The sequence below is a fragment of the Podarcis muralis genome, chromosome 5, assembly GCF_964188315.1.
Source record: "Podarcis muralis chromosome 5, rPodMur119.hap1.1, whole genome shotgun sequence".
NCBI lineage: Eukaryota > Metazoa > Chordata > Lepidosauria > Squamata > Lacertidae > Podarcis > Podarcis muralis.
In genome coordinates this window covers 27,728,788-27,754,948 of record NC_135659.1, presented here as the reverse complement: position 1 = coordinate 27,754,948, position 26,161 = coordinate 27,728,788, and the positions used below count along the sequence as shown (strand labels likewise).

Below are 26,161 nucleotides of genomic sequence, written 5' to 3'. Positions count from 1 at the left end.
TCCCAGTCTAATTTGCAGACTGGAAAGTAGTTATCCACTGCCTTTTGCACTTCCTGAATATTCCAATACAGTTCTTAGTGCCTTCATCCAGCCCCAAACCACCTCCATGGTTTGGAGTGCCTTTGATTCAATCAATCAATCAATAATTCAATCAATCAATAAAGTTTAGCAATTCACAACTGGAGATAAAATATATTTAGAGATGTTTTCTGAAGGAAAATACAGATACTTTTAAAAATACTTAAATATGAATTTTCGCACCTTAAAAAAAATAAAGTCTCTTATTAATTCAGACATGGGACTGATGAGCACATGCAAAGGTGGCACAAACTCAAAGACTAATTCACCCATTCCTAGTTTCACTACAATGGCCCAGTGTTTAATGAGAGGCTGCAGAACTGGAATGTATTAGCAGGTTTAAATCCATTCCTCAGCACCTGGGCGAGGTTGATTTGAGTTCGGGACTGCCCCGGCCCTTGATCTCCCCAAACCTCCATTGTTTTCTCCTCATGGAGAGCCAGTGTGGTGTAGTGGTTAAGAGCGGTAGTCTCGTAATCTGGGGAACTGGGTTCGCGTCTCCGCTCCTCCACGTGCAGCTGCTGGGTGACCTTGGGCCAGTCACACTTCTCTGAAGTCTCTCAGCCCCACTCACCTCACAGAGTGTTTGTTGTGGGGGAGGAAGGGAAAGGAGAATGTTAGCCGCTTTGAGACTCCTTAAAGGGAGTGAAAGGCGGGATATCAAATCCAAACTCCTCTTCTTCTTCTTCATCCCTGTCATCACCTGTCAGCTTAACGTGTTATGTCCCCACCACCACCACTTTCACTCAAGGTATTTCCCTGACTAGGAGATTGCTACTAGGCAACACTTTGTGTAACTAGCATTAGAACACACAGAACATTGATGATATTCCCAGATGAGCGTAAGCAGCCCGTAAGTGCCTCCCACAACTCCTCTCAGTTCGCAATCCGTGTACAATAAACACTTTAGCCAGCAATAAGCTCTCTCCGTTGGGGTATTCTTCGTCAGCGAGTGTCATATTATTTTCTTAGTATCTGATTTCCTCATGACATCCAGAGGATACTTGTGGCTTCTTATTTTCTTAAGCTCCTTTTATCTGTATACACCCTCCAAATACTCTTCCCTCCCTATATTTCTCATTTATTTTCCCCTTTTCTTACTAGATCTTGTGAGCTTTTCTCATCACTTCATTTCCCCCTTCTCTTTAGGGCCAGTGTTACCTGTTTAATAATATTGCCATTCCAGCTGCAATACGACTGTTTTTACCTCATAGCTCCTTCCCACTACTGGCTTCTCTGTGAAGATTATCCTGTTTGTTGGTTAAAGCCTTTGACCTGACTTTCTTCATCTTAGTGAACACAGTAGGGTGTGGCCTTTACAAGTCTAGCAGAGGTGGTTTTAGGGTAGTGTGGTTTAAGGGTAGTGCCCCTGCAGATGGTGCCACAACAATGCTGTAGAATGGATCACGGCTCATTCCGCCTAATGGTAGTGCTAGCCCTGAGCTCCAAGTTTCCCCCAAACACAGTTGGAATAGCTTATTAGATTCCTTCTGTTTTTAATTTCCTTTTCCTAATTATATCCTGGACTCATTAAATCTACACCAACTGAAGACTAGTGCAATGAACAGGACCGCACGTGCATATAAATGACTTAATCGAATATGATGGGTAGGATCTAATGTAACCACTTTGTTATGGCTATTTTCTTACAACTTTATCACTGAAGCTTTTCCGCATCTCCATGTTCTCTCAGATGACTGAAATTCCTTGGCCTTTCCACAGAGTAGGATGTTACTCCTCAGAATAAATACACCCCCTTTTCCTCCATTTTGGCAACTTAGCTCCCATCCCTCTTCCCTCCCATCAGACATTTATTCCCTCCCCTCTGTTTTTGTCTAATTTTCCTCCCTCCCCCCCCCCCGCATTTCTCCATTGCTGTTGATTAATAACTGCTTGACATATCTAATCTGCAAATCTTTCATTTTCCCAGATATTGTGCTGTACACCAAAATAGCTCTTTTCATTTTAAAATGAACAATGTGACTTTTCAGGCACATGTGTGCTCCCCTTGAGTATGTCTTCTGGGAGACATAATACAAGCATTGTGTTGGAGCCTTGGATAAAAGAATTCCTCTTAATTTATGCCCTGGTCTCTTGGGTTCGGTGTATTTTACAATATCGCAAAACAAGACAATAACCTCGCTGGTAAACCGCATCACCACGATGGAGGTTGTTCTTGTAGCAATCAATTTAAAATGTTAATATTTTTTATTAAAAAGTACACCTTCTTCCCTAATGTCCCCCCCCCCCCCCCGGGTTGCATTTGCCTTCACATAGTCCCGCTTCAGTTGTTGGTAAACTGTTATCTGTGTAGCCTTGTTTACAGCACAGTTTAGAACTAAGCTGAAAATTTTGCATCCCCATTCACAGACTGCAAAAGTGGGGTGTGTTTGGGGCAATGGCGAGAGTGAGGAAAAATCAAGAACTTGTCAGGGGGTGCTTTCTAGACAAATATTTACAAACAAGTAGTCTTTTTTCTAAAGAAGAAGAAGAAGCTGTAGCTTCGCTGTCACCGCAAGCAGTAATAATAATAATAAATAATAATAACTTTTTATTTATATCCCACCTTCCCCAGCCAAAGCCGGGCTCAGAGCGGCTAGCAACAATAAAAGTAACACAGCATTCTAAAATCAATTCATTTTAAAATCAATTCAAAATCAAATTAATGGCAACCATTGGGCTAGAGTTCTGTGAGGATTACTAAAGGAGGGGGTCAGACTGTGTCTTGGCCAAAGGCCTGCTGGAACAGCTCTGTCTTGCAGACCCTGTGGAAAGATGTCAGGTCCTGCAGGGCCATAATCTTTTGTGACAGAGCGTTCCACCAGATCGGGGCCACAGCCGAAAAAGCCCTGGCTCTGGTTGAGGCCAGCCTAACCTCCCTGTGGCCCGGGACCTCCAAGATGTTTTTGTTTGAAGACCGTAAGGTCCTCCGTGGGACATACCAGGAGAGGCGGTCCCATAGGTACAAGGGTCCTAGGCCGTATAGGGCTTTAAAGGTTAAAACCAGCACCTTAAACCTGATCCTGTACTCCACCGGGAGCCAGTGCAGCTGGTATAGCACCGGATGAATGTGATCCCATGGCGAGGACCCCATAAGGAGTCTCGCCGCTGCATTCTGCTCTCAGCAAATGGAGGGGGAGCAATCCTATGGTGTGATGAGCCAGGATGAGCAGCTGAGGATGCAGAGGCTCTCTAGCTCAGCCGACTGACTCCTGGCTCCCCAACCCCAGCTCAGCTGAAGATACGCCATCATAACTTGCTCATCCTGCTAGCTCAGCCCAAGCTGACGGAGCTGAGGCTGGTGTAAGCCCCTCTAAAAGAGTCATTCCAGTGTGGCTGGGGCAGGACCAGATTGGGGAGACATGGGCTGGATCCTAAGTCTGCTCAGTTAAGTCACTCTATTTAAAAGGCTTAGGCAGAGCAGTAGCAGCAGCGGCAACTGAGCTGCTGAACAGGGTTTGGATCTGGTGTAACTTTACGCCATCGTAACTTAGATCAGCTTGCTTTATGCCAGATTCTTGTGCATAGGATCGCTCCCCCCAAGTGGCTGCTCCCCCCTCCCCTTGCACAATGCCTCACTTCTAATGATGCTACATCATTGCTGGGAGAAAATGGAGGCTCACAGTTGCATCCTGTGGAGGGGTAGACTTGCAAATGACAGGCAATGATATTGAGCAGAGCCGTAATGCAGAATGGCAGGACTTCAGGACCCAGTTAAGTTATACTGCAGGGAATGGCGGGTGCGAGCCTTGCTGTTGTCCTTACTCTCACTCTCGGGCTGAGTGGCGGTTCTTGCCCAACACAGCATCCTGGGACACAAGTCCTGGTTTCCCTCTTCTGAGTCCAATTTGTTTCCCACTGAATCCGCGGAGCACTGTCAAATTAAAAATCACTTTAAACCCTCTTTTTCTCCCTGCTTCTGTTTTCCCAGCAGCTAATTGTTTTTTGACTGTGGAGTTAGGTCATTAGCAACCAAATCGTCAGCTGGCTCCAGTTCTGTTCACACACCTGGCAGCCCCACTGACAAGGACGAGCTGCACAGGTGTCACCAAGGGCAGAATTAGGTAGCAACAGGATAGCAGAGGTCCAATTAAGGGCAGGATTTGGCCGGTGCAATCCTCATTACTGGAGATAATGCACCAGTCAGAAAGAACACAGCTTGACTATCAGAAGAACTGGCGTGCCCTCATACGGAGCTGGCAGTTAACAAAAACATCATTATGCTTGTAAACTGAACAAATGCGATCTAGAGGAAAGGAAACCAAGATAAAGCCCACAGTGCCATTTTGAAGTATCTCTCTCTTCGGGAGCAAATCTCTGCTTCACATTGGGAGGCGGGGAGAGAACTCGCCAAATTAATCTTGATGGGTAGAGATTTTGTTCCAGGAATGGCGGAGCTAGCCCAGGGAGAAAGCTCTTAAGGTGGTTTCAGAGGCCGTAAAGCGTTGCACCTGCAAAGCATCTTCTGTGCTTATTATCTGTAAGCTGCATAACTTGTTTTGCCACACAAAAGTAATGCCCCCGTTCTCGACTTAACAAAACGGTACTGATGCAAGCCATTTGCAATTAAATGGTGCACAGTTTAATGAGGTTCTCATGAAACTATACATGGAAGAAGAACAACCCCCAGCACAAAACCCACGGAACTCGCCTCTTATCGAGATTGAGGCATAACCAGAATGATGGGGGATGGGGGGCAGCTACATTTGTGCCAATCTTTCCGAAATTTGGCTTAGCTAATTACTATGCAATAGTAATACAGTGGTACCTCGGGTTACATACGCTTCAGGTTACATACGCTTCAGGTTACAGACTCCGCTAACCCATAAATAGTACCTCGGGTTACGAACTTTGCTTCAGGATGAGAACAGAAATCATGCTCCAGCAGTGCGGCGGCAGCAGGAGGCCCCATTAGCTAAAGTGGTGCTTCAGGTTAAGAACAGTTTCAGGTTAAGAATGGACCTCCGGAAAGAATTAAGTACTTAACCCGAGGTACCACTGTAAAGGGGAGGATTGAAAGGGGGAAGGTTACATATCCCACCATGTCCACCCCAGGCTGATCTCTTAGGTTCTTAGCCCGGCTATGCCTTTATTTCCTCCTCCTCCAAATTCTGCCACACTTTTTAAAAAGTAGAGTAACCTAATTAGAACTTTACACCATGGTAATCCATGACCACCATCCAAAAAGGACCTTAAGTGTAGGGATGTGCAAGTGTGCCTCAGTCTGTTCTGATGGTCATTCACACTTTCATCTAGTATTTTCTGTCCTGCAATTAGTTTATTTTCCACAAGTCTTTCTTCCATTTCATCATTTGCTGTACATTATTTTCATGTACATTGTAATGCTCAATAGACACATATATCACAGTCATCAACAGAGATTTATAAATCTGTTAGTGTTTGGCAACAAAAATAGCAAATTGTCTTGTGACACAGATAAAGACAAAGTTAATGCAGTGGTCAGTGGCCTACACAAAGCAATTCTAACTAATGTCTACTTAGACGTACACCCCATTGAATTCAGTGAAGCTTACTCTCAGGTAAATGGGGTTAGGACTGCAGTCTATTTCACTAGCTTGATTTCATAGTTCAGTATAAATTTGTCATCCCATCTTAACCTCCTGTTGAACTTTGGCTCCTTGTGTCCTGGATTGTATCAATTTCTCTTTCGCGCAGATTAATGGTAATTGCAGGCCCAGGCATCGTGCTCCCCCGTCCCCACCCCACCCCAGATAAATAAAAGACCACTACGACTGGTTTGGATTGAAACAGGCCACAACTTTATTGAATACAGATGAAAAGGGTTTGGCAATCAAAATACTTCCAGCCCGCCCACCAGAAATGACACGTAGGTCAATCCAGGCGGGGTCTCCTAAGTCTTACATCAAATAGGGTGACCCCCGAAGGGACCACAATGATTGCTATGAGGTAGGCAAAACAACTGGGCTGGAGCCAATTTGCCTGGTGGACAAATGCCTACCTGGCCCCATAATACGGCGACCACCATAGCCACACTATAGCTTACGCCCCTGCCACCTATCCAGACAGAGCATTATGCCATGATTCCCTCGTCAGGGCCTTAGAGGAGCCTCTGTCGTCCCGCAACCCCACCATACTGAAAGGGTGAGCAAACATAGCCCTATACAAGTCCTTTTTGATTACAGCATTTTGTTTCATAAATCTGTACTTTGTTCGGAAAATGGTCGTGTGTGTGTGTGTGCTGAAACAAAGGCTTAAGCTAATTTATGAAAATGTTCGCTGTAAACATGATTTTACATTTGACAGCTTTATATTTGTATTTGTGCCAATGTGCTGTGAATAAATTCACAGCACAGAGGACACTGAGTAAAGAATGAGTTATAAGTCAACAAAACTTCAAGTTGGGAGGAAGGAAAGCACCTAAGATTTTGCTGGTAGTGGATCGAGGACAATCTTAAAATACAGATTTAGGGGATGGATCGATGGACAGAAAAAAATAAATGGTCAAATCCAGATAGTTCTCCCGAAGAGGCTCGGTCTTGAACTGAGGCATACAGATAAAGTCTACAGATAACAAAAAAGGAATAGCATTCACAATAGGAAATGGATTGAGGATGCAATTCTAAACCCACATATCTGGGAGTAAGCTCCATTTAATTCAGCGGGTCTTATTGTAGGAAACTAAGGTGAAAAGCATGCATAGCAAGATTCTGTGACATGATGCATGTCAAATGGGCAGATAGAAGGAATTCCACCAGATCGTTTTCAGTGGATTCCTCCCACACCCTACTTAAGTGCACAACCCCTAATGAAATCAGCAAGGCTTATGGAGCAGTCCAAAGGACAGCCTAGCAGGGCATTTGAATGCTGGTTTGCCACTGGCGTGGTACTTAATGCTGCTGGTACACCTGCAGAAAGCATCACAGGTGTAATGTCCATCAACAGTAGAGGTTATGTGATTTGGGTGTCAGGGGCAGCCACGTATTTGTAAGATCCTAAGCCCCCTTATTTACTAGACACCCACACATAAACTGCACCAGTTCTGGATCTGGCAAAGAAATTATCTCCTATTGGTAAAGACAAAAGAAAACAAGGCTAAAAGAAATGGCCGCAATGAAACTGCAGAGCTTAGGAAGTGGCAATATCTGAGCCACTGGACTTCTCCTTTCCCAATACAGGATTGCTCTGTTAAGCACATATTAAGTGTCATAGATTTCCATTAGATTTAAGCATGCCTATCTCCTTACTGAGTCATTAGAACAGACCAGAGAGCAATAAAAACAAAATGCTAGGTCCATCAATCTACTAAAGTGTATTTGTTGATCTATAAGTAGTTTTGTTTGCGGAACAAATAGAAAGGGGCTTACTTATTTTTTGCAACGCTCAGATTCCTAGCTGAGTAGATGCTGGGTTGTTCTGTATAAAACAAAAACGGAAACATACAATTTCAGACAAATGGAGTTTGTTCCTCACATAAGCCACAACCCAGAGAACTGTGACCAGGCAATGTTCTGGACACGATGATACGTGAAGGAAACAAGAAGCTTAGGTATCTGTGCTTCCTGTTCATTGCATTTCTCTGACAGGATAATCTGCATTGATTTCAGATCATGTGACGGAAAAATGCGAGGCACAACTCAATTGCCCATGCTGCCAGGCCAACATGGCATCTTCAGACAGCTGCCAGGGTTCTGTCTAGTGTGGTAACACCAACCCGCACCCCCCCAAAAAAACACATTTAAACATTATTTTATTTTATTTTATTTTATTTTATTTTATTTTATTTTATTTGCACTGAATAGTTGCGTCTGAGAACTGCCATTTAAGTTTCCCCCAGCGCTCCCAATGTAGCATTGCTCTGAAACATAATAGACAAGTAAAATTGGTGGGGTCCAGTGTAGAGAGCAGTGCTTGTTGGCATCTGTCTGTCTCGAGAGACAGTGGAGTATGTCTCTGGGGGTAAAGTCAAACGGCTGTGTTAGCGGCACCAAAGTGACCTCCCTCTTGACCTCGTCAATGTGGTGCAATGGAAGCAGAGCAATGTGTTTGGCACCAGCTTGGCTGCAGGAGAGGCCGGAAGGAGGTGTACAAGGTGCCATCCAACTGTCTTAGGGACTGCACGCCAGATTCCTGTAGGGTTTACTCCTTAGCCTTTTCTTCTCCCGAAGATGTCCCACAAGACAGTGGAGGTTTAGGATCAGAGTTTTCTTTCTTCTCCTAGATGGGCTACCTTCCCATCTAGAGACAAGCTCCATCTGCCCCTCACTTCCCTCTACAGTACATAGTGGGGAAATTAACTGGTGCTCCTATTTCAGAGGGATCTCATTAGGAGGCACGTTGCCAAAGATCCTGCACCCAGGATCCGCATCCAGCCCAACTTTGCCAAACTTGCACCCAGCTCAACTCTTATTTCCATAATAGATCTGTTCTGACTGTTCACACTCAGTGGAGCGATTTGCCTTTTTCTTCTTTTGTGTGTTCTAGCAAAGCACTTTCGAAAAAAGGGACTTACAAAAACAGTTCAGGATGCAGCATGCTGAATTGATGTTCCCGGAGTGGGTGGGGAATAAATCCCACTGGAAACCGACAAGCACTTAGTGATGGTGTTCTGCATTTGTAGCCATTTTTTCTTATCTTAATAGTATTGGTTGCCTGTTGTGCTCCTTTAGTATTATTTGTGGGGCGCTAGCATCCAAAATGCATATGTAAAGAGTTTAATTGCAAGAGCTGTAGAACTTTGTGATGTCATGCACTCCGAGGCAGTTATGGCGGTTGGTACAGTTATGGCAGTTAGTTGTACAGTTTTAACAGAGCAGCACATGTGTTGTGTTGTTGTGTTGTGTTGCTGTCTGCCTCAGAGTTAGTTAGTCTGTAACAGTTTAATTCATGTAGGAAGGTTTTATCAATTTAAGAAACATCCACCTGCATTGTAGATTTTAATCTGCAAGTGCAAGTACACTAAGTAAAAGTTGTATATTTTTAAAACTTTAAACAGAGAGTGTCTTGTGTAGTTTTTATAGAAGGGAAAAAGAGAACTAACTGATGTCTTCTGCATACTCGGCAAATGGGAACTAGACTCTAATCCCCACATTATTCATATTCAGTAACACTCAGCATTGGCTAATATTTCAATCCAGGGAGCCAACTCCTGGGGGCCCAACCGAAAAAGGACCCCCCAATATTTGGGGGGGCAGTGTCCAAAAAAGTCAGGGCCAAACATGGAGCCAAGTGGTTTCAGTGGTTGGCTCCTCCTCCTGCCACAAAGAGGAAGGAAGGGGAAGCAGCTCCTGGCCAGTGGCAGGAGGAGGAGGAGCTGCCAGCCTTTAAAGCCACGCTGCTGCCATGTTTGGCTCTGCCCTATTGCTTCTCCTACGTTGTGCTACTCATTTTGATTTGTTGACCGCTTAGAGGTTTTATTAGAGGTATATAAACGTTGTGAAATAGAATCAATAAAAGAATCCCACTTTTGCAAGCTTGCAAGAGGCCACCTGAACCTCTATTACAGGAGTAGTCGTCCTGGTGCCTCCAGATGTTGCAGGACTGCGGCTCCCATCATCCCTGCCCATTGGCCATGCTGGCTGGCGTTTGTTGGGAGTCGGAGTCCAATGACATCCCAGAGGCAGCACATTGGCTGCCCCTGTCCTATTGCAAAGTTGTGTGACCCTTACAGAGGGCTAGCACGCCATCTTTGTAAATCTCCCCTGGCAAAATTTCATCCAAACAAGATTTGGGTAACGAAACTACAGCACGGCATGATTGGCTCAATTGACTGAAAACTAATGATGACTGCAATAACGTGTGTTTGGGTCGCCAGGCCATTTGCATGTTCTTTCCAATGGCGCTGGCCTTTGTTCCCTGTTGTTTAATGGCCTCCTTTTCTTCTCTCGTAATGAGTACTCCGAGGTGTGCTAATGAACAGCAGCCATGGATGCTATAGGCAGGCTGTGCGTGTCATGTCACTTCTCCCGTTGCTTCCTGTTGCGCTAAACAATGGTCACTGAGGATGATTTAATTAAATGCTACCTCTGATGCATGCAGATCTGAAAGGCAGGGTCCTTGTGTGGACTGGGCTATTTTTAGCTCTGCCAATGCTTGAGCTCCTTATCCATCAATACCTGTTATCCACATTTTGCAGTGTAGCAAGCATGAAGTGCTTTTGACTCGTCCCATCATTCCCAGCATTGCCGTAGTGCCTGCAAAACAACATCCTTCAGAAACATGCTGTCAAGTGCTTTGCTTTGGCCATAAAACAACCTTGGATATCTCCAAAGTGTTTCAATAATGCTTTTCTTCTCTTCCTCCCCCTCCCCACCTCCCACCTCCCCAACCTAGGATGTAATTGGAAAAGCACTGCGGTATATTGGAACATATGGAGAGCTCAGTAATACGGAGCAAGTTCTGGCTCTGATTGATGAGGAAATGTGTATCAACTGTGGCAAATGCTACATGACCTGTAATGATTCTGGCTACCAGGTAAGAGTACAGCTGTAATTAGCAAAAGGGCACTGTGAGTTATCTTTTTCGCTGCTGAGGCAGAAGGGATCTACTGTCTGTTGATGGGCATATGGGAAAAGGAGATTTACAAGATACTGGAAATTAACACTGGTGCACTCTCAGGTATAGACTGCATGAACCGTGTCCGATCCATTTGCAGGGGTTGTCAATAAAGCAGGTTTCGTAGAGACTTGGGATGCACAGAGCACACGCCTTCAGCTCTCCCTGATTATTTTGCTGCACAGCATCCAGAGTGGAGCTGCCATGTTGCTCCCAATATTGCAGGCTGCAGAAAACTGCGGAAGATCCACACTGGGGTTATTAGAATTGTGCTTGCAATGGGGCCACACGTCCCTTTTGACAGTGTACACACCAGAGTCTAAACAAATTATGTAAAACACCAATAGGTTTCAGCTGATTCAGTGACAACCTCGGTATCAGAGCAAGGAAGTCTTCAGCTTCCATAAGGCACATAGTATAGATTAAATAGCAAATATCTTGAAACTAAGGAAGTAAGTTGTTGCTGGGAAGGCAAGGCAGTGTGGTGGTAGTGAGCCCTCGTTCACACCAGCATCCTGATCCAGTGAGGATATGAACATACACAACTCCTACAATTATGTGTCCACATTGCAGTGTGCATACTGGCCTTCTGCATCTTTCAGTAGAGGTGGGCTTTCATATCTGCAACTACTAGCTGTGCGCAACATGCGGAGCTAGCACTGGACTGGAGAACAGGAGCTTTGTGCTGTCTCATTGGTTTTTACTGTGCAGTCTACCACTGTACGCTTTAATTTGAGGCTGACTTTGAATCATGCAGTTGTTTTAATTCTGCCAGATCTGGCTTTTTACCCAGACCTCATGGAAAAGCAGAGAAACTCTGCAGGTGCATGTGTGTATGTTTACGCACTTTCTCTGTGCCTGCTCAACACCGAGAGCATGACCTAGGAGCGCAGGGAGAGAAGTGAGCAGAGATGCTGTGCCTGCGGCACTCTCTTCAAATCCCAAATGTGCCCATAGGCCCAAAATGTTTGGCAACCCTTGCTCTAGCTAGATAATCCTGTAAATGACCTCCCCCACAGAGTCTGCCTGCCGGAAGCAGTGATACATTTATTTATTTATTTATTTGGTGTATCTTTTCCCAACGTTTACCCCTCTCAACCAGCCCCGCCTGCACTGCCGACTTGCAGTCTTTGCTGGTACATTGCTTCCCCCTCAGCTCCACCGGTCAGATCACATTTGTATGTCTGCTTAAGGTGAGCTGGCAAAGCACATGTTCTCCGCAGTAGCTGCAAGCAGCAAGCAAACCATTTGTAAAGTTCATTTTATATTTATATATATATATATAATCTGAGGTTGCTGCAAAATCAGGGCCTGGAGCAGAACAGCCTGTCTGGGTCCGCAGAGATATTTCCCCCCCAGAAAAGGGTTAATGCAAGTAAACATGAAGTTTAAAACCCAGCTTCACATAGTTGAAAACTATGGAAACGGGAGATAAGAGAGCCACCAGTGCTGAGTTTGTCTTACAGAGCGCTGTTATCAAAGACCATCATAGTCTAATAAAAATGTACTATAATATGTTACAGTGACAGTGCAAAATAATTTAGTTCACTTGCAGCAGCAATAATGTTTCTGGTGTTTTGTTTTTAACAATGGAATAGTGGCCTCTTTGTGCCAAAGGAACTTGCTCTGAAATGAAGCAGCGGCAACAGCAAGAAAAAGAATGTGATTAACCCATGCATTTCAAAGGGGGCAAAGTAATGCAAGGTTCCAAAAATAAAGCACATTAGTGCATGCAGTAGGTAGCATTTGGTTGTGGCTGGGCTGTGGTTAATTTCTAAGCAGGGTGTTGCAGTCGCCGACTGAAAAAGTCGCACTAACCCTGACCAACAGTCCTTGCACTCTAATAATTGATCTGGCGGTGCTAGTTGGGAAGCCCTGGTGGTGATTCCCTGATGTACAGAGCTGTGCTAGGTCTGCTTGCCAAAACCTGTAGCCTCTCTGGTCTCTTTTAAGTATTCAGTTTTGCATCATAGTAGCTGCTGCCTCGTTGGCTGCTTCTCCTTTGATTCAGGTATGTGGATCAGATTTCTAATGTGTTTGCAAACAATGCAAGGAGTGTCCAGCCCTTTGAGAGGTCCACTGTGTTGTGTGTGGTTTGCCAAGCTGCCAGGAAGCTCAGCCATATGGGGAGTAGAAGTCTTTGCATTAGGGACAGAGGTTCATGCTCCCTAATCCTGGGGCAGCATTGCCTGGGGAGATGGAGCCATGAGCCTAGGTGTGCAGAGCAACAGGGGTGACTCTTACCTCAGTAATGGAGGCATTACACAATTTGAGGACGCAACCCAGTCAGGCAAAAGTTCTTTTATCTGGAGCAAACAAAGAAAATGGACCACTAGAGAAGGTGGCCTCCACCCAAGATCCTCCCAAGGAAAATCAAAGCAGTCATACATGCCTAGCCTGTTCTTCAGAAATGGAGCCAACACACATTGACAACGTTAAACAACAGCATTTTAAATAAACATGCAACACCAGATGGTGCTGCAGAGCAGAAAACTTTTCTATGTAATTTTACATAGAAATTAAATCATTTTAAGAAAAAAAAAATCTGACTTATTTATAGTGTGTTTTTTAGCTGTGTATAGATCCACCTCTAGTGTAAATCAGTAAGCCGCCTTCGGAGTTTATTCTCTGAAGGGTGCTGTCTCGGGCTCTGCAGAAGCAGAATAAGGAAATAGGGCATTTCAGATACACACTGAAGATTTTTCAAGCGTTCCAAAATGCGTTTTTAAAAGATGTGTATCATTCAAGGAAAATTCATTGGCTGCAGCTCACTGATGAATTTATGTACACCTTCTGGCAAAACCAAGAGTTGCTGCTGTTTTCAATGACTTTATGTAGCTTATTATTATTACTATAGTACCACTGTTATTAATATTAACATTTGTGGAAATCTTTCTGCAGAAGCCACGCAGAACTGAGCTGTTTAGCTTTCTGCAATAATAACACCAGTAAATCATTGTGCTCTGAAAGATTGATTTCACAGAAAACAAAAATATCTTCATGGAACTTAAATATCATGGACACAACATGTCCTGAGGCTCGAAGGCTCGACTCGGTTTTTAACTAAAAATGGTGTGTGTGTTGATTTCTAGCAGGGCTACTGTGTTCATAATTTTTCAAAATGCATTTTCTTAATGGTTGAAACTGTTACTATAGCTGCAGTGCGGAACCAGACAAAGATGTCTCCAAGCACCTCAACTACAGGAAATGTGGATGCTAAAAATGGGGTTGTTTTTGACCTTTTCTGTGAGTGACATCAGTGCTGTTTATTTCTGCTTGCAGGCTATACAATTTGATCCAGAAACCCACCTGCCCACTGTTACTGACAGTTGTACAGGCTGCACTCTGTGTCTCAGTGTCTGCCCTATTATTGACTGCATCCGAATGGTTTCCAGGACAACACCTTATGAACCAAAGAGAGGCCTGCCCTTAGCTGTGAACCCAGTGTGCTGAGGTGATCAGACCAGCAGTTAAAGTGAACCTTACATTTACTTGATTCTATTGATTTGCTATCTAATTAGTACCAGCAACAACAACTATGTTAAAAAAGAATTGCGGGGGGACACCTAATGATGGGAGACTGCTATAATGTCAGCTGCATTTTCCAATTTAAATTTATTTTTTGTCTAGTCTTCTTCAGACCAGCAGCGGCTAGTTTATCAAATGTTAGCTATCCTTGTCTCCCCACCCCCCACCCCAGAAGCAGAACTTTACTTTTTCTTTTTCTTTCTGCAAATTCTTGTACGCTATGATGGCTTTGGTGATTTCTTCCTCATAACCCCCCACAAAATTAGGAGAGGGGTCTCTCCCCTCTCCCACCAAATCAGCTAAACCCCAACACGCAAGCCAACTTTGTTACCAGGGAAACATTTGGTAATTACACATTTCATTTCCTTTTAAAACTGTTTTTTAGAAGATGTAATTAACTGCAAAACACACAAACAAAGCAATGCAGATTCAATGTGTGTGTGTGTGTGTTTTACAGGAGGATGTAAAAAGAGGTTTAAATGGGTATTTCTGAACTATTAATCAGTTTCAACGGCTGCAGCATATGGCACTGTATTACCTTAATTCTCCCTAAATTCTGCTTTTGACTAGGCATTAAAAACTAAATTTGCAAATACAATGCACTCTTCACCATTCAGTGCTTTTTTCAGTAGCTTGCATGATTTCTTTGTTTCTGTTAATGAATCTCCAGAGCATGTCTATTAGCTATATTATTTCAAATGCAAGTGTTAGCTCAAGAATCTGATTTATGGCGTCTTTCTGTTGCATCCGTGCACTCTTTGTAAGACGAGATTATTCTTGCAGTGCAAGGCGGCAATTCCTTTTTCGCCCATATAGAGAGGCTCTCTGCAACTCTTGCCAAACAAAAGAGAATGGTGCCAGTTTTATCAGGAACAACCTGTGCGACGCAGAGCAGTTGGGCAGATACGCTAAGTGAAAATGTCACATACGTGAATGTTTTCCAGCCTTACAGGTGTCCATTTCATGCAGGGATGGGAAGCCCACAGGTTTCCGCTGGGCCATATTGTCCTCACCCCAGACCAATACAGCCTCTGTGCTGAGTATACAGAATGGGGCCCAGATATTCCCTGTACCTGGCTAACACCGAGGTGCCCATTCCAGGCCCACATCCTGTCTCCCAAAAGAGGGGCAGAGGAGCAGCCCAACGTTATGTGAAGTGCAGGAGGCCCTCACGTTTTTGGGAACAGCCTGGAGGGTTCTTGTGCATCCTGGACAGTGGCCTAACCCATCCATGTGGAAGTCACCCATGGGAAGCAGGCCAGAGTGGAAGCTTGTGGCATCCATTCCACAAGGGCAGAGTTTTGAGTGAAAAGTTCTAGGCACAGTATAGCAATTTTATATCTCTCTTGTGCAGTATGGCTTGGGAAATGCATATAAATGAAGTTACGCTCACGTTCTGCAACTGTGCGGTAAGTAAGCGCCATGCCAGGAAGTGAATAACTTTTTAATTACATGAGAAATGTTTATTAGCCGTGTATTTCACTGCAAACAAACACACAACCAAGTTAGGTTGAAAACTCTGAGGTAAATAGTTGTCAGCATATTACCGCCATATGTTGCAAAGGCATGTGTTTTATTTTTGAGTATTTGCTTCTCAGAAATAGAACCTGTGTCTTTGCGACATATGGCGGTAATATGCTGACAACTATTTACCTCCGAGTTTTCATCCTAAATTGGCTGTGTGTTTGTTTGCAGTAGAACTACAGTAAGGGAGGGAGAGACAGAGATTTCCCACTATTCAAAATTAGCATGTCAGTAGCAGGGGCTGGGCAATGTTGGGTTTTCAACACCAGCCGAGCATCGTGGTTTGGCGATAAACCGCAATGTTGAAAGAAGCTGTATTGGCCCCAGCCGGCAAGGCTTGGGGTGAAACTGGCACCGCTTTCACCCCAGCGGCCCCTGGGCTAATGCAGCTGGACCCAGCCTGCTGCTCAGCTGGGGAGAAAAGGGCTTCTGCCCCCAACTGAGATCTTCCTTGCCCCCACTCCCCAAAGACAGACCAGGCAGCAGTAGCCAAGTGCACAGAGCCTGTCAAGCTCCATACGTTTACCTTCACCCATTTAGGAGCGTTGCCTCTATCCTCCTGCGGTAGTTCGACTCAGGAGGAAAATATGCAGCTAAGCAAAGCTACATCTGCCTGAAGAAGAGTTTGGATTTGATATCCCGCTTTATCACTACCCGAAGGAGTCTCAAAGCGGCTAACATTCTCCTTTCCCTTCCTCCCCCACAACAAACACTCTGTGAGGTGAGTGGGGCTGAGAGACTTCAGAGAAGTGTGACTAGCCCAAGGTCACCCAGCAGCTGCATGTGGACGAACAGGGAAGCGAACCCGGTTCACCAGATTACGAGTTAACCGCTCTTAACCACTACACCACACTGGAGCCCGCTGAGCAGCCACAATCCCACCCCAACAAGCAAGCAGCAGCACAATCTCTCTGTTGGGGAGGGGGCACTTTAGCAGAGCCCCCACCCTGCCATGCAAGCTGACGGCGGGTCGGGGATCCGTAAAACTGCTTGGCTGAGGCGAGGGCAGCAGCGCGCGCCTCGCCAATGCAGCTTGTTTCCTCATCTGGAGGGCAGAGGGCAATGCCGGTCTCGCTCGGGGTGTATTTCTGGTGAAACCGCCACTGCTCCTGAGTCCCTCTCTGCCTGCAGCCTGTTTTTCCCTCTGGGTGTTGGAGGCAGGAGGACTCAAGAGCGGTGGTGGTTTCACCAGTGAAGTTGGCATGCCGGTCCTGGGCGATATACTTGCCAAGCCTAGTCAGTTACAACTTATTCCTCATTTTCAGTTAGGGTCTTCATTCACCAGCTGCTGTATCCCAAAGAAAGCCACGTGCTGTTCAATATTTAAAGTAGCTAACAATGGATCTCTTCATTTCTTTATACTCTCTGCCATCAACTTAAAAATACAAAATTTGGATCATGCTTATTAAATAATCCTTATGTTCTGATTTCTGTACTTTTTACATGGTTAATAAATCAGAATTAAAGAACATTGTGCAACCTGGTTTGTATGCGTCTAAATGGCTTTTGTGGGGAAATCTGCAGTTTCTATTTCATCACTAGGGTGGTATTCAACTGGCAATAGTATTGTTGAAATTAATTAACAGCCCTCCACAATTTGGGGGATATAGAGAAGCAATTCTTTTTATTTTTTTCAGGGGTGGGGACCTCCCTGCATGCAGCAAAACAACAACAACCAGGATTTAAATGTGCAAATAAATGAAATAACCCATGCAGATTGTTCATTTTTCAAGAGCTCTGCCCATAGCAACATGAAATTTCCTCCGTAGGTGTGGCTGCCATGACTTTTTTTCATAAGAAATAAAATCCAAGCACACAACAGTAATTTTTACAGCATTAACAAATCAAAGATGATGTGTTCACCATTTTGATAGAGGACATATTGATTAATTCACTCTATCAGGCAATGTAGATACTGTGTAATTCCCCATCAACCTCATGGCACTTAGCTATAATGTTGCTAGGGAGAGAGATTCCCCCTCCATATTTAATAATCCAACATGACCAGATGCACATGCCCTGTTGACACTTAAAAGGTAGCAATACTAAAGTGAACACAGGCATGTTAAAAGTACCTACTAACTCTGACAGATGTTGTGTTTTCTGTGGCTATGTGTCAGGGATCTTTTCATAGCTTTTAATTAATGTCGGGCCCTGAATAACATCCAAGCAGGTAAGCAAATCAAAGACAAAGCAGATTAATGTGGTATTTTGACAGACTAAATCGATTCATAGCTTGGCTAAGTTGCACTGCTCTACTTCCATACTCTCTTGGAGCTATTTGGTTTTGTCTTTAAGTATGCCTAAACAACTTAGTATTTAAGCGGTATACAAAAGCACAACATAAAAACAGCAGAACAGTTTCATAAAAGTAAAGATGCAGACACAAAAACAGCATTTTGATATCTGGTAAGAAAAAGGCTTCTTTTCGATGGAACCCATAAAAAATTTTTTAAAAAAATATATCAAGAGTTTGTGTAATTTAAACGGTCTTGAACTTGTGAGGCTTGGACCACGTGCTTTCTAGAAAGTATCAAAAACCCAACAGTATTGCAGATAAAGCTACACTGTTGTTCTTGGGTGTGTCCTTTTGTCAGTCAAGCTTTAAAGCAGTGGTTCCCAAACTTTTTTGGGTGGTTCCATAAACTGATTTTCCCTATCCTATAGAAAGCATTGTTTAGAATAGTTCTTTGCCCAACCCACTAAGGAAGATAATGGATGCTTACCCCTTCCTCTGGGTGGGCGGCTGTTGGGGCCTCTTGCATTCTGCGGTCTTGGGGTGGCCAACTCAGCGGATCAACGTCTTGGGGAGCCCATAATCCTGGCACGACCCTGCAGTGCTTCCGGCCTTCCAGCAAGAGGCTGGAATGGAATGCCTGAACCAAAATTCCACCTACATCTGTAATCAATAAAGTTGTGGTCATTTTTAATCCAGATTCTTTGCCTTAGTTATTAATCATATACTACACGTAGACACTAACCTGAGAGTGGGCAGCTATGCGACTGGGCCCGCAATAACACAGTAAATTTCAAAACAAGAACAATTCATTGCACATTTATTCAAAATCCAAGTAAAACTATTTAGTTTAATTAATTCAACAAAACTGATGAACTTTTTCCAGTAATACCAGCTTTTCAGAGTCTGATAGTCATTGACACCTCCACTGCCCACTTGCCTCCTAGTGCCCCACTACGTAATCCCAATGCCCACCCAGGGGGCAGTTCCATCCACATTAGGAAACACAGTTTTTAAAAGGCTTAGCTACTAAACTGTCTCCTGGATTGTGTTCTGTAGTTATTCTGAGCATCTTTACACACCTAAATGGAAATAAACTTGGCCCAACTGCAAAGCCCTAAGGAGCTTCTGAGTCTCACACTCGTGTCTTGTACTTAAATTCAGATGAAATGTTTTCAGCTTTCTCTGGGAACGTTCTAGAAGAATGCATACCTTAGGAGTTTGTGTACAATCTCTTGATCTCTCTCAGAGATCTTCTTGACAAACAGATTCTATAGTAAGACAATTTTATAACAAGTTGCATCTCCTCACTTATGTCATCAATAAAAATAGAGGCCAAAGAAGAAGAAGAAGAAGAAGAAGAAGAAGAAGAAGAAGAAGAAGAAGAAGAAGAAGAAGAAGAAGAAGAAAAATAATAATTGTGGGTATGTTTGCAAGTCGTATCAAAATGCTCTTTCTGTCTTGCAACTTCCCCTGAGGACCTCAAGAGGCACCATTAAACAGACCACCTGCAGTGTAGTGTTATCTTGTTCTGAGGTGCTATAATTGTTCACCGTATTACAAGAACATCTTTGCCACAACGTCGAGAGTTCTTAATTCACAACTGGCATCCTTAATGTTGAAAGAAGCAGCTAGCTGGCGTTGGTCACTACAGCTTTCCTGAAGCACAGACATGCAATGCAAAAATTGCCAGGGTTGCAAGAGATATAATTCTAAATATGTCATTATGCATACAGATTTCAGCATTCGTCTGCTTACTTGTGAGATAATGCTGTTTTAGATGTGTTGCGATTTCCTAAGAGATTCTCAATTATTTTGTTTTGTGGGGACAGGGTGGGCGGGGGTGGGGGACTCCCTGGTCTTGAATGGGATAACTGTGCCCCTGAAGGAGCAGGTGTGCAGCCTGGGAGTCATTTTGGACTCTCAGCTGTCCATGGAGGCGCAGGTCAATTCTGTGTCCAGGGCAGCTGTCTACCAACTCCACCTGGTACACCGGCTAAGACCCTACCTGCCTGCGGACTGTCTCACCAGAGTGGTGCATGCTCTGGTTATCTCCCACTTGGACTACTGCAATGCGCTCTACATGGGGTTACCTTTGAAGGTGACCCGGAAACTGCAACTAATTCAGAATGCGGCAGTCAGACTGGTGACTGGGAGCGGCCGCCAAGACCACATAACACCGGTCTTGAAAGACCTACACTGGGTCCCAGGACATTTCCGAGCACAAGTCAAAGTGTTGGTGCTGACCTTTAAAGCCCTAAACGGTCTCAGCCCAGTATACCTGAAGGAGTGTTTCCACCCCCATCGTTCAGCCCGGACACTGAGGTCCAGCTCCAAGGGCCTTCTGGCGGTTCCCTCATTGTGAGAAGTGAGGTTACAGGGAACCAGGCAGAGGGCCTTCTCGGTAGTGGCGCCCGCCCTGTAGAATGCCCTCCCATCAGATGTTAAGAAAATAAACAACTAACCAACTTTTAGAAGACATCTGAAGGCAGCCCTGTTTAGGGAAGTTTTGAATGTTTGAAGTTTTATTCTGTTTTTAATGTTCTGTTGAAAGCTGCCCAGAGTGGCTGGGGAAACCCAGCCAGATGGGCAGGGAATAAATTTATTATATTATATTATATTATATTCAGAAAACAAATCCTTTTTGAGGATTTCTTCACTTTGTTTCTTCACTCAAGTTTTGGTGGGGAAAAGTCAACCAGCACAGAAGTTGGCTGAACAAAAGGACCATGACTTCTACAGATGACTTCGACAACTAATGCTTTCTAAGAGTATATCAACATGCTGAATATGTTTTTTAGGGTGGGATGATTTTAGCTGCCCAGCACCCTAAAGGCAATATATGCTGCAATCCTGTGCATGCCTAGGCAAATGAACATCCCACTGAGTTCAATTGGCCTTATTTCCAAATTACAGTGCAATATGAAGCATAGGAAACTGGTGACCTACCCATATTCCAAGCTTGATTCAGGAACTGGAGACTTGCCAGCTGACCCAGCTCGAACCTGGCAGATAGAAAACAAGTCTTTAAAATAGAGTTTGGCTGGCATGAGTCCCACTGGGTTGCCAGATCATGTGACTGACTTGGAATACATGCAAGTCTCTGCTTGCTCCACCTTTGGGTAACTTAAGATGGTATAAATTCCTCCAGCTTAAGTTCCTCTGCTGAGCTGCGGCTTAGCCAGCATGGTCAAACTCAGCCAGGTTGAAGGTGTTACGCTGGCATATTCATGGCCAGAACGAGGAACTTACACTGAAATAACCCTCACAAGATCTGCCTGTTCCAAACTCACTCAATCCTGACAGATCTTGGGTTTGGATTGCACTCTTAGAGTACATAGGATTGCCATAAATAAAGTAAAATACATAAAGTAAAAAATACAGCAAAATCCTGAAATAAAGTAAGTAATCTGGGTCCAATCCTAAACATTTCATGGTAACTTTCTGTAATGCAATTGGACAGATGGCATATCAAGACTGTCTTACCAAGAATCGGATGGTACTGTAGCTTCATCTCCTCTGTGAATTGTAATATCTATTCATATCCATGGCGGTGACAGGGTGATGCTACGTTGCTAAAGAGGTCACAGGTTTCACAGCTAGCCAGGTTTCCTTGGGGATAGTATAAAAAAACCAAACAGCATAAAATCAAAATGATGAATGCATGGGAATCAGATACTAATTACTAGGATTTATGTATTAGTAGCACTCTCTTAACTCTCTAACTTTTTGAAAGAAGAAAAACTAATTGGGCTCAACCAAGCCCTAAAATTGGCAGAATTATCTCCCTGTCTAGCTATATCTTGGCAGTCAGACAATCTAAATCTTCTCTTAATTTATTATTTTGTCAAAACTCTTGCTCGTACTTGGCTTCAGAGGGTTTTTGCACCTCTCAGATTATTCTTTTTTTAAAAAAAGCATTTCACAAATTCAGATAAATATGGCACTGCTCCCTGACTTACACATGCTCACCTTTTCGTTGGCGCTATATTTTTAATTGCTAGTGATGCATGATGTTTTTGAAACCTGTCCTTAGAAATCTTCTTTGAACCCAAGAGGCTTGTTTTTGGCTTTCTCTTTTGAAATAAACAGCTGTAGACAGTGTTCGCATGTGGTAGTGAGTCAAGGTTGTTAGTAGGGAAGATATCTGATTGAATTCACATTTAAAGGCAAACTTACCTCATTTGAATTTCTGAAATGAGGTGTGAACTGAAACACATAACCTCCCTTCAAATTTTGCCCTTCTCCAAATTTTGCAGTGCAGCCAAAGTAATGATTTTCCAGGGTGATGTGGTTGTTGTTGTTGTTGTTAATTCAGCCATGGCATAGTTATCCTAGCACACCCTCTCAGTATTTTCTAGTTGGACAGAATGAGAAAGAATATGACTCTTAAGATGGCGCCAAACACCTCCAGCTGTTTACACTTATACTTTGAACCAGGTCTCAGTCTCTAAATCCAGCTCACCTGATGTGCCCTGCTGCCCTTTTCCATCCATCCTGCCTGAAGCCCTGTTACAGCTTTTTCAAGACAACCAAGCAAGAAGAAGGGACTAAAGGAGCAATAGTCTGCATCCTCATTGTCCCTCTCTTGGTTCTCTTTCTGGGCATTTAATATAGTATTGTGTGTCTGACAGCTATCCCCACTTACAATATTTTATTTTCAGTTTTACTCTTGCCTATGATCCCCCTCCTGCCCTCCGTATCTTCGCTTGAGATCCTCCGCTAAGATTGTGTAGCGTTAAACCTCTTTTGTCAGGTTTTAAACGTGCAAACATATATGCCACTTTATGCTACCAGTCTATTTATTGGATTAAGCGAGAGGGTTTTGATATGGAAGCTTAAGACGATATTGAAAACACATATCACTTCTATTGTAGCTACTAAAAATCAGCTTTAGAACTAGAGAGACCTTGTATCAGGCATTTGTGTGGAGACCTTTAGCTTTTTATCATGGCTGTTCTTTGTTGCTATGGCAATAGAATTAACCATTTCATTAACATAATGGAATAAACCGCATTCTAAACTTCTTTGTCCTCCCAGTTAATCCCCCCCCCCACTCAGATTTCAAAATATTTAACAAGCTTGAATTCTGGGGGATTTCCCCCATGCCCAAGTTATTATCTCAATGCTTCTGAAGGATTTTTTTTTTTTTTTAAGTGAGAGTGTATTTTATCATTACATTTCATTTTGCCTTCATTGGCTGCCTTCTGTTAAGTGTCCCCATGAGAAGGCAAGTAGACTACAGAACAAATGACCACTGGAAGAGAGGATACAGTCATTTAACAACCTCATAAAGGAACAAGAAAAAAAAGAAAATCACTTGTTTCGTCTCAACCTCCATTCCACGTTTGGCAAGACAAGGGCTTTGTTCGTAGCGACTGCCTCCCTTTTCAGATTTTGTAAAAATGGAAATAGTAATAGTTAGAAAATCAACAGTCTTCTGTGTGAGAGGTTTGTGAGCATTAGAGATGACACAAGACTAGCAGCTGTTTTGGATATTAAACAATGAGTGAAGAGGAACCCTTCCCCCAGAATTCAAGCTCGTTTGCCCTCCTCCTCCAAAAAAATTTTTAAATAAAATTTCACCCATCATCACCTTGCCATTGCTGCTGTTGCCTATCTGCTTGCCTCTTCTTCTGGGTCCAGTCAATACCAGCCCATAAAAGAAGGAGGCAAGGGTCATACCTCAGCATTTAGCAAGACAGAACTTTGCATTTATGCTATTAAAGGGAATTAAAGTGCTCTGTTTCCACAGCACAACAAATGCTCATGTAAAAAAAATAAACAAATAGTAGGTTTTGGAAAGTGAAGAGGAACCAAGTTGAAACGTGTGAGATCAACTGCAGAATGAATGCTTATTGACATACAACCGCCCCATAAACAATTCCAAATGACTGCTCCACAAAGACTGCAACACTATGCATGGTGTTCTTAACCTCTTCTGTTGTGATACATGCCTGTCATGTACTGGTTGGATGCAGAGGAATGGTGGGAGGAACCAGCAGGGGAACCACCAAGGGAAGAAGGCCCAGAGCCCAGGGAGTGGTGTTGGCATAACGATGAGTGGAAGAGGGAGAAGACTGGGAAGAGGAGGTCTTCAAAGCTCAGGAGGTAACAGGACCTAGTGAGCTGGAACGGTCTGTGGCAGAGAGAACTCCAGAATCAGAGGCAGAAGCTGAAGCAGGAGGGTGGGAGGAGGGAGGCCAAGAAGCAGAGCTAAGTCAGGATGGTGAAGTCACAGGTGTCTCCCCTGCCTGCTGTGGCAAGCTCCCTTCCCACTGGTCTCCCAGTATCAGAAGAGGCATGAAGCGGGAGAAGCAAAGACAGCCACACAGGCACAGTCTCTGATTGCTTGGGAGGGGAGGGGGATAGGACTCCAACATGCACAGTGTGATTTATTGCTAGCTTGCTCCTGACACTGCTGTAAGTAACGCACTCCCATCCCAACGAATATCTGACTAGCCACCTCCCTGATTTGCACCCAGGGTGTCGGACCCCCAAAATTCTAGTTAGAAACATAATAAGAGCTCTGATGGATCAGACAAAATGAGGATTTACTTCAGCGTCCTGTTTCCCACAATGGCCAACCAGATCTTGGGGAGGCCAAAGCTGAGCATACGGGTGGGGTGAATCTGTTAATTTTGGCTTCTCTCAGTTTCTTCGTTTTCCAATCTTAAATTCAGCTCTCTACATTTCCACATCAGTTTGTGATTCCCCCCCCCCTCCTAATAGGGATGTTTGTATGCAATTTTGCCCCAAATGCACATCCCCCCCAAGGCAATTCCCCCTAAAATAATGCATTGTATATGTTATTTTCACAAGTATATTCATGTTTTATGGACACTTTACAGAAGAATATGCACTATTGTATGCATTACTTCATGGAAGAACTGCATTGCAAAATTCAGAGGAGTGGGCATTTTGAAGAAATGCTGTGTTTCAGTTCTTCTATTGTTTCAGAATGGGCAAATTTGGTAGGTTCGTGCCTCTGAACTTGGATGATAGTACAAAGCCAACATGACTAAGAGCGATTATAAACTTGTCCTCCATTTTTTGCCTAATCTCCTTGTAAAGCCGTCTAAGTTGCCGACCATAACTGGCCCTTCAAGTACTGAATTACATAGCTTTCTTATGAAGATGCACTTCCATTTGTCCTAAACCAGCTTCATTTTAGTCTCTCTGTGTGCTTTCTCTACACACTGCATAATGTTATAAATATTCGTCATCTCCCCACTTACTGTCTTCTAAACAAGGCCGGCTCTACCATTTGGCAGAGGCAGGCAACCATTTCAGGCAGCAGATGCTCAGGGGAAACAGGAACAGTCTCTGGCTATTCCTCTTGAGCACCCAGCCATTCTTCTTTGTTGCCATATGGTATCTCCTGAGGTCCTCTGGTATGGCGGAGGATGCTATCCCATCACCAGTGCTGAAGGAAGATTCAGCTACCAGCCCACTGGCCGCTACACATAGAATTGAGAGGGATTGTCACCTTTGCCTCAGGCAGCATAAAGTCTTGGACTGTCCCTGTTTCTCAGTCAGGGGTATGGAGCTTGTGGCCCTCCCAGTGATGTTGAACTAATACTCTCGAAATTCATGCCTGTTGGTCATGCTGGCTGGGACTGACGGGAACTGGCTTCCAATACCATTTGGAGGTCCACAGGTTCCCCATCAATGTTCTAAACAGCACAGCAACATCCTGGCCTGCTGCAATGAGGACTTTATTTCAGGGCAGTGGGTGTCTTGGTTTAAACTGCATCAATGGCTGTCATATGGCCACATCCGATGGTATTGCAGTTAAGAAAAGACCCTGATATTGGGAAAGATGGAGGGCACAAGGAGAAGGGAACAACAGAGGACGAGATGGTTGGACAGTGTTCTCGAAGCTACCAGCATGAGTCTGACCAAACTGCGGGAGGCAGTGGAAGACAGGGGTGCCTGGCATGCTCTGGTCCATGGAGTCACGAAGAGTCGGACACGACTAAACAACTAACCAACAAGAACAAATGAAAAACTGTGATCTCAGATGGAAGCCCTGTTAAATTCAATGCAGCTTATTCATGGGCTACAGGACTGCAGCCTAAACATGAATTTGGAAAGGAGTTTCATCACCTTCTGTCCCTGTTCCATTTTCCCACAGAGATGAAGCTGTAAAGGATTTTTATGGCTGCCTAAACAAAGAGCAACAGCCCCGCTCACTCCAGCCTCTACAGCGATCCTGGAAGTTTGTGAGTTGTTATCTGCTTTGCATCCTCGCTCCGCACA

At 44.0% G+C, this 26,161-nt stretch overlaps 1 protein-coding gene and 1 long non-coding RNA gene across 5 annotated transcripts in view; one reads left to right on the top strand and one right to left on the bottom strand.

Moving 5' to 3' along the window:
- DPYD (dihydropyrimidine dehydrogenase) overlaps positions 1-14,737 on the top strand; it is a 501,994-nt gene extending 487,257 nt beyond the window's left edge. For all 3 annotated transcript variants that reach the window (XM_028732753.2, XM_077928465.1, XM_077928464.1), the window contains exons 22-23: positions 10,390-10,530; positions 13,894-14,737. In XM_028732753.2, coding sequence (XP_028588586.2) covers positions 10,390-10,530; positions 13,894-14,064 — 312 coding nt within the window. In that variant the 3' untranslated portion in view covers positions 14,065-14,737. The remainder of the gene's footprint in view (positions 1-10,389; positions 10,531-13,893) is intronic.
- Positions 14,738-17,222: 2,485 nt separating this feature from the next.
- Positions 17,223-26,161, bottom strand: part of LOC114598334 (uncharacterized) — a 49,088-nt gene continuing 40,149 nt past the window's right edge. The window contains exons 3-6 of one of the 2 annotated variants that reach the window (XR_003707023.2): positions 22,079-22,256; positions 21,386-21,511; positions 20,849-20,904; positions 17,223-18,562 (exon numbers count right to left, since the gene is read on the bottom strand). This is a non-coding gene — a long non-coding RNA (uncharacterized LOC114598334). The remainder of the gene's footprint in view (positions 18,563-20,848; positions 20,905-21,385; positions 21,512-22,078; positions 22,257-26,161) is intronic. The other variant, XR_013392870.1, reaches the window with a different exon arrangement.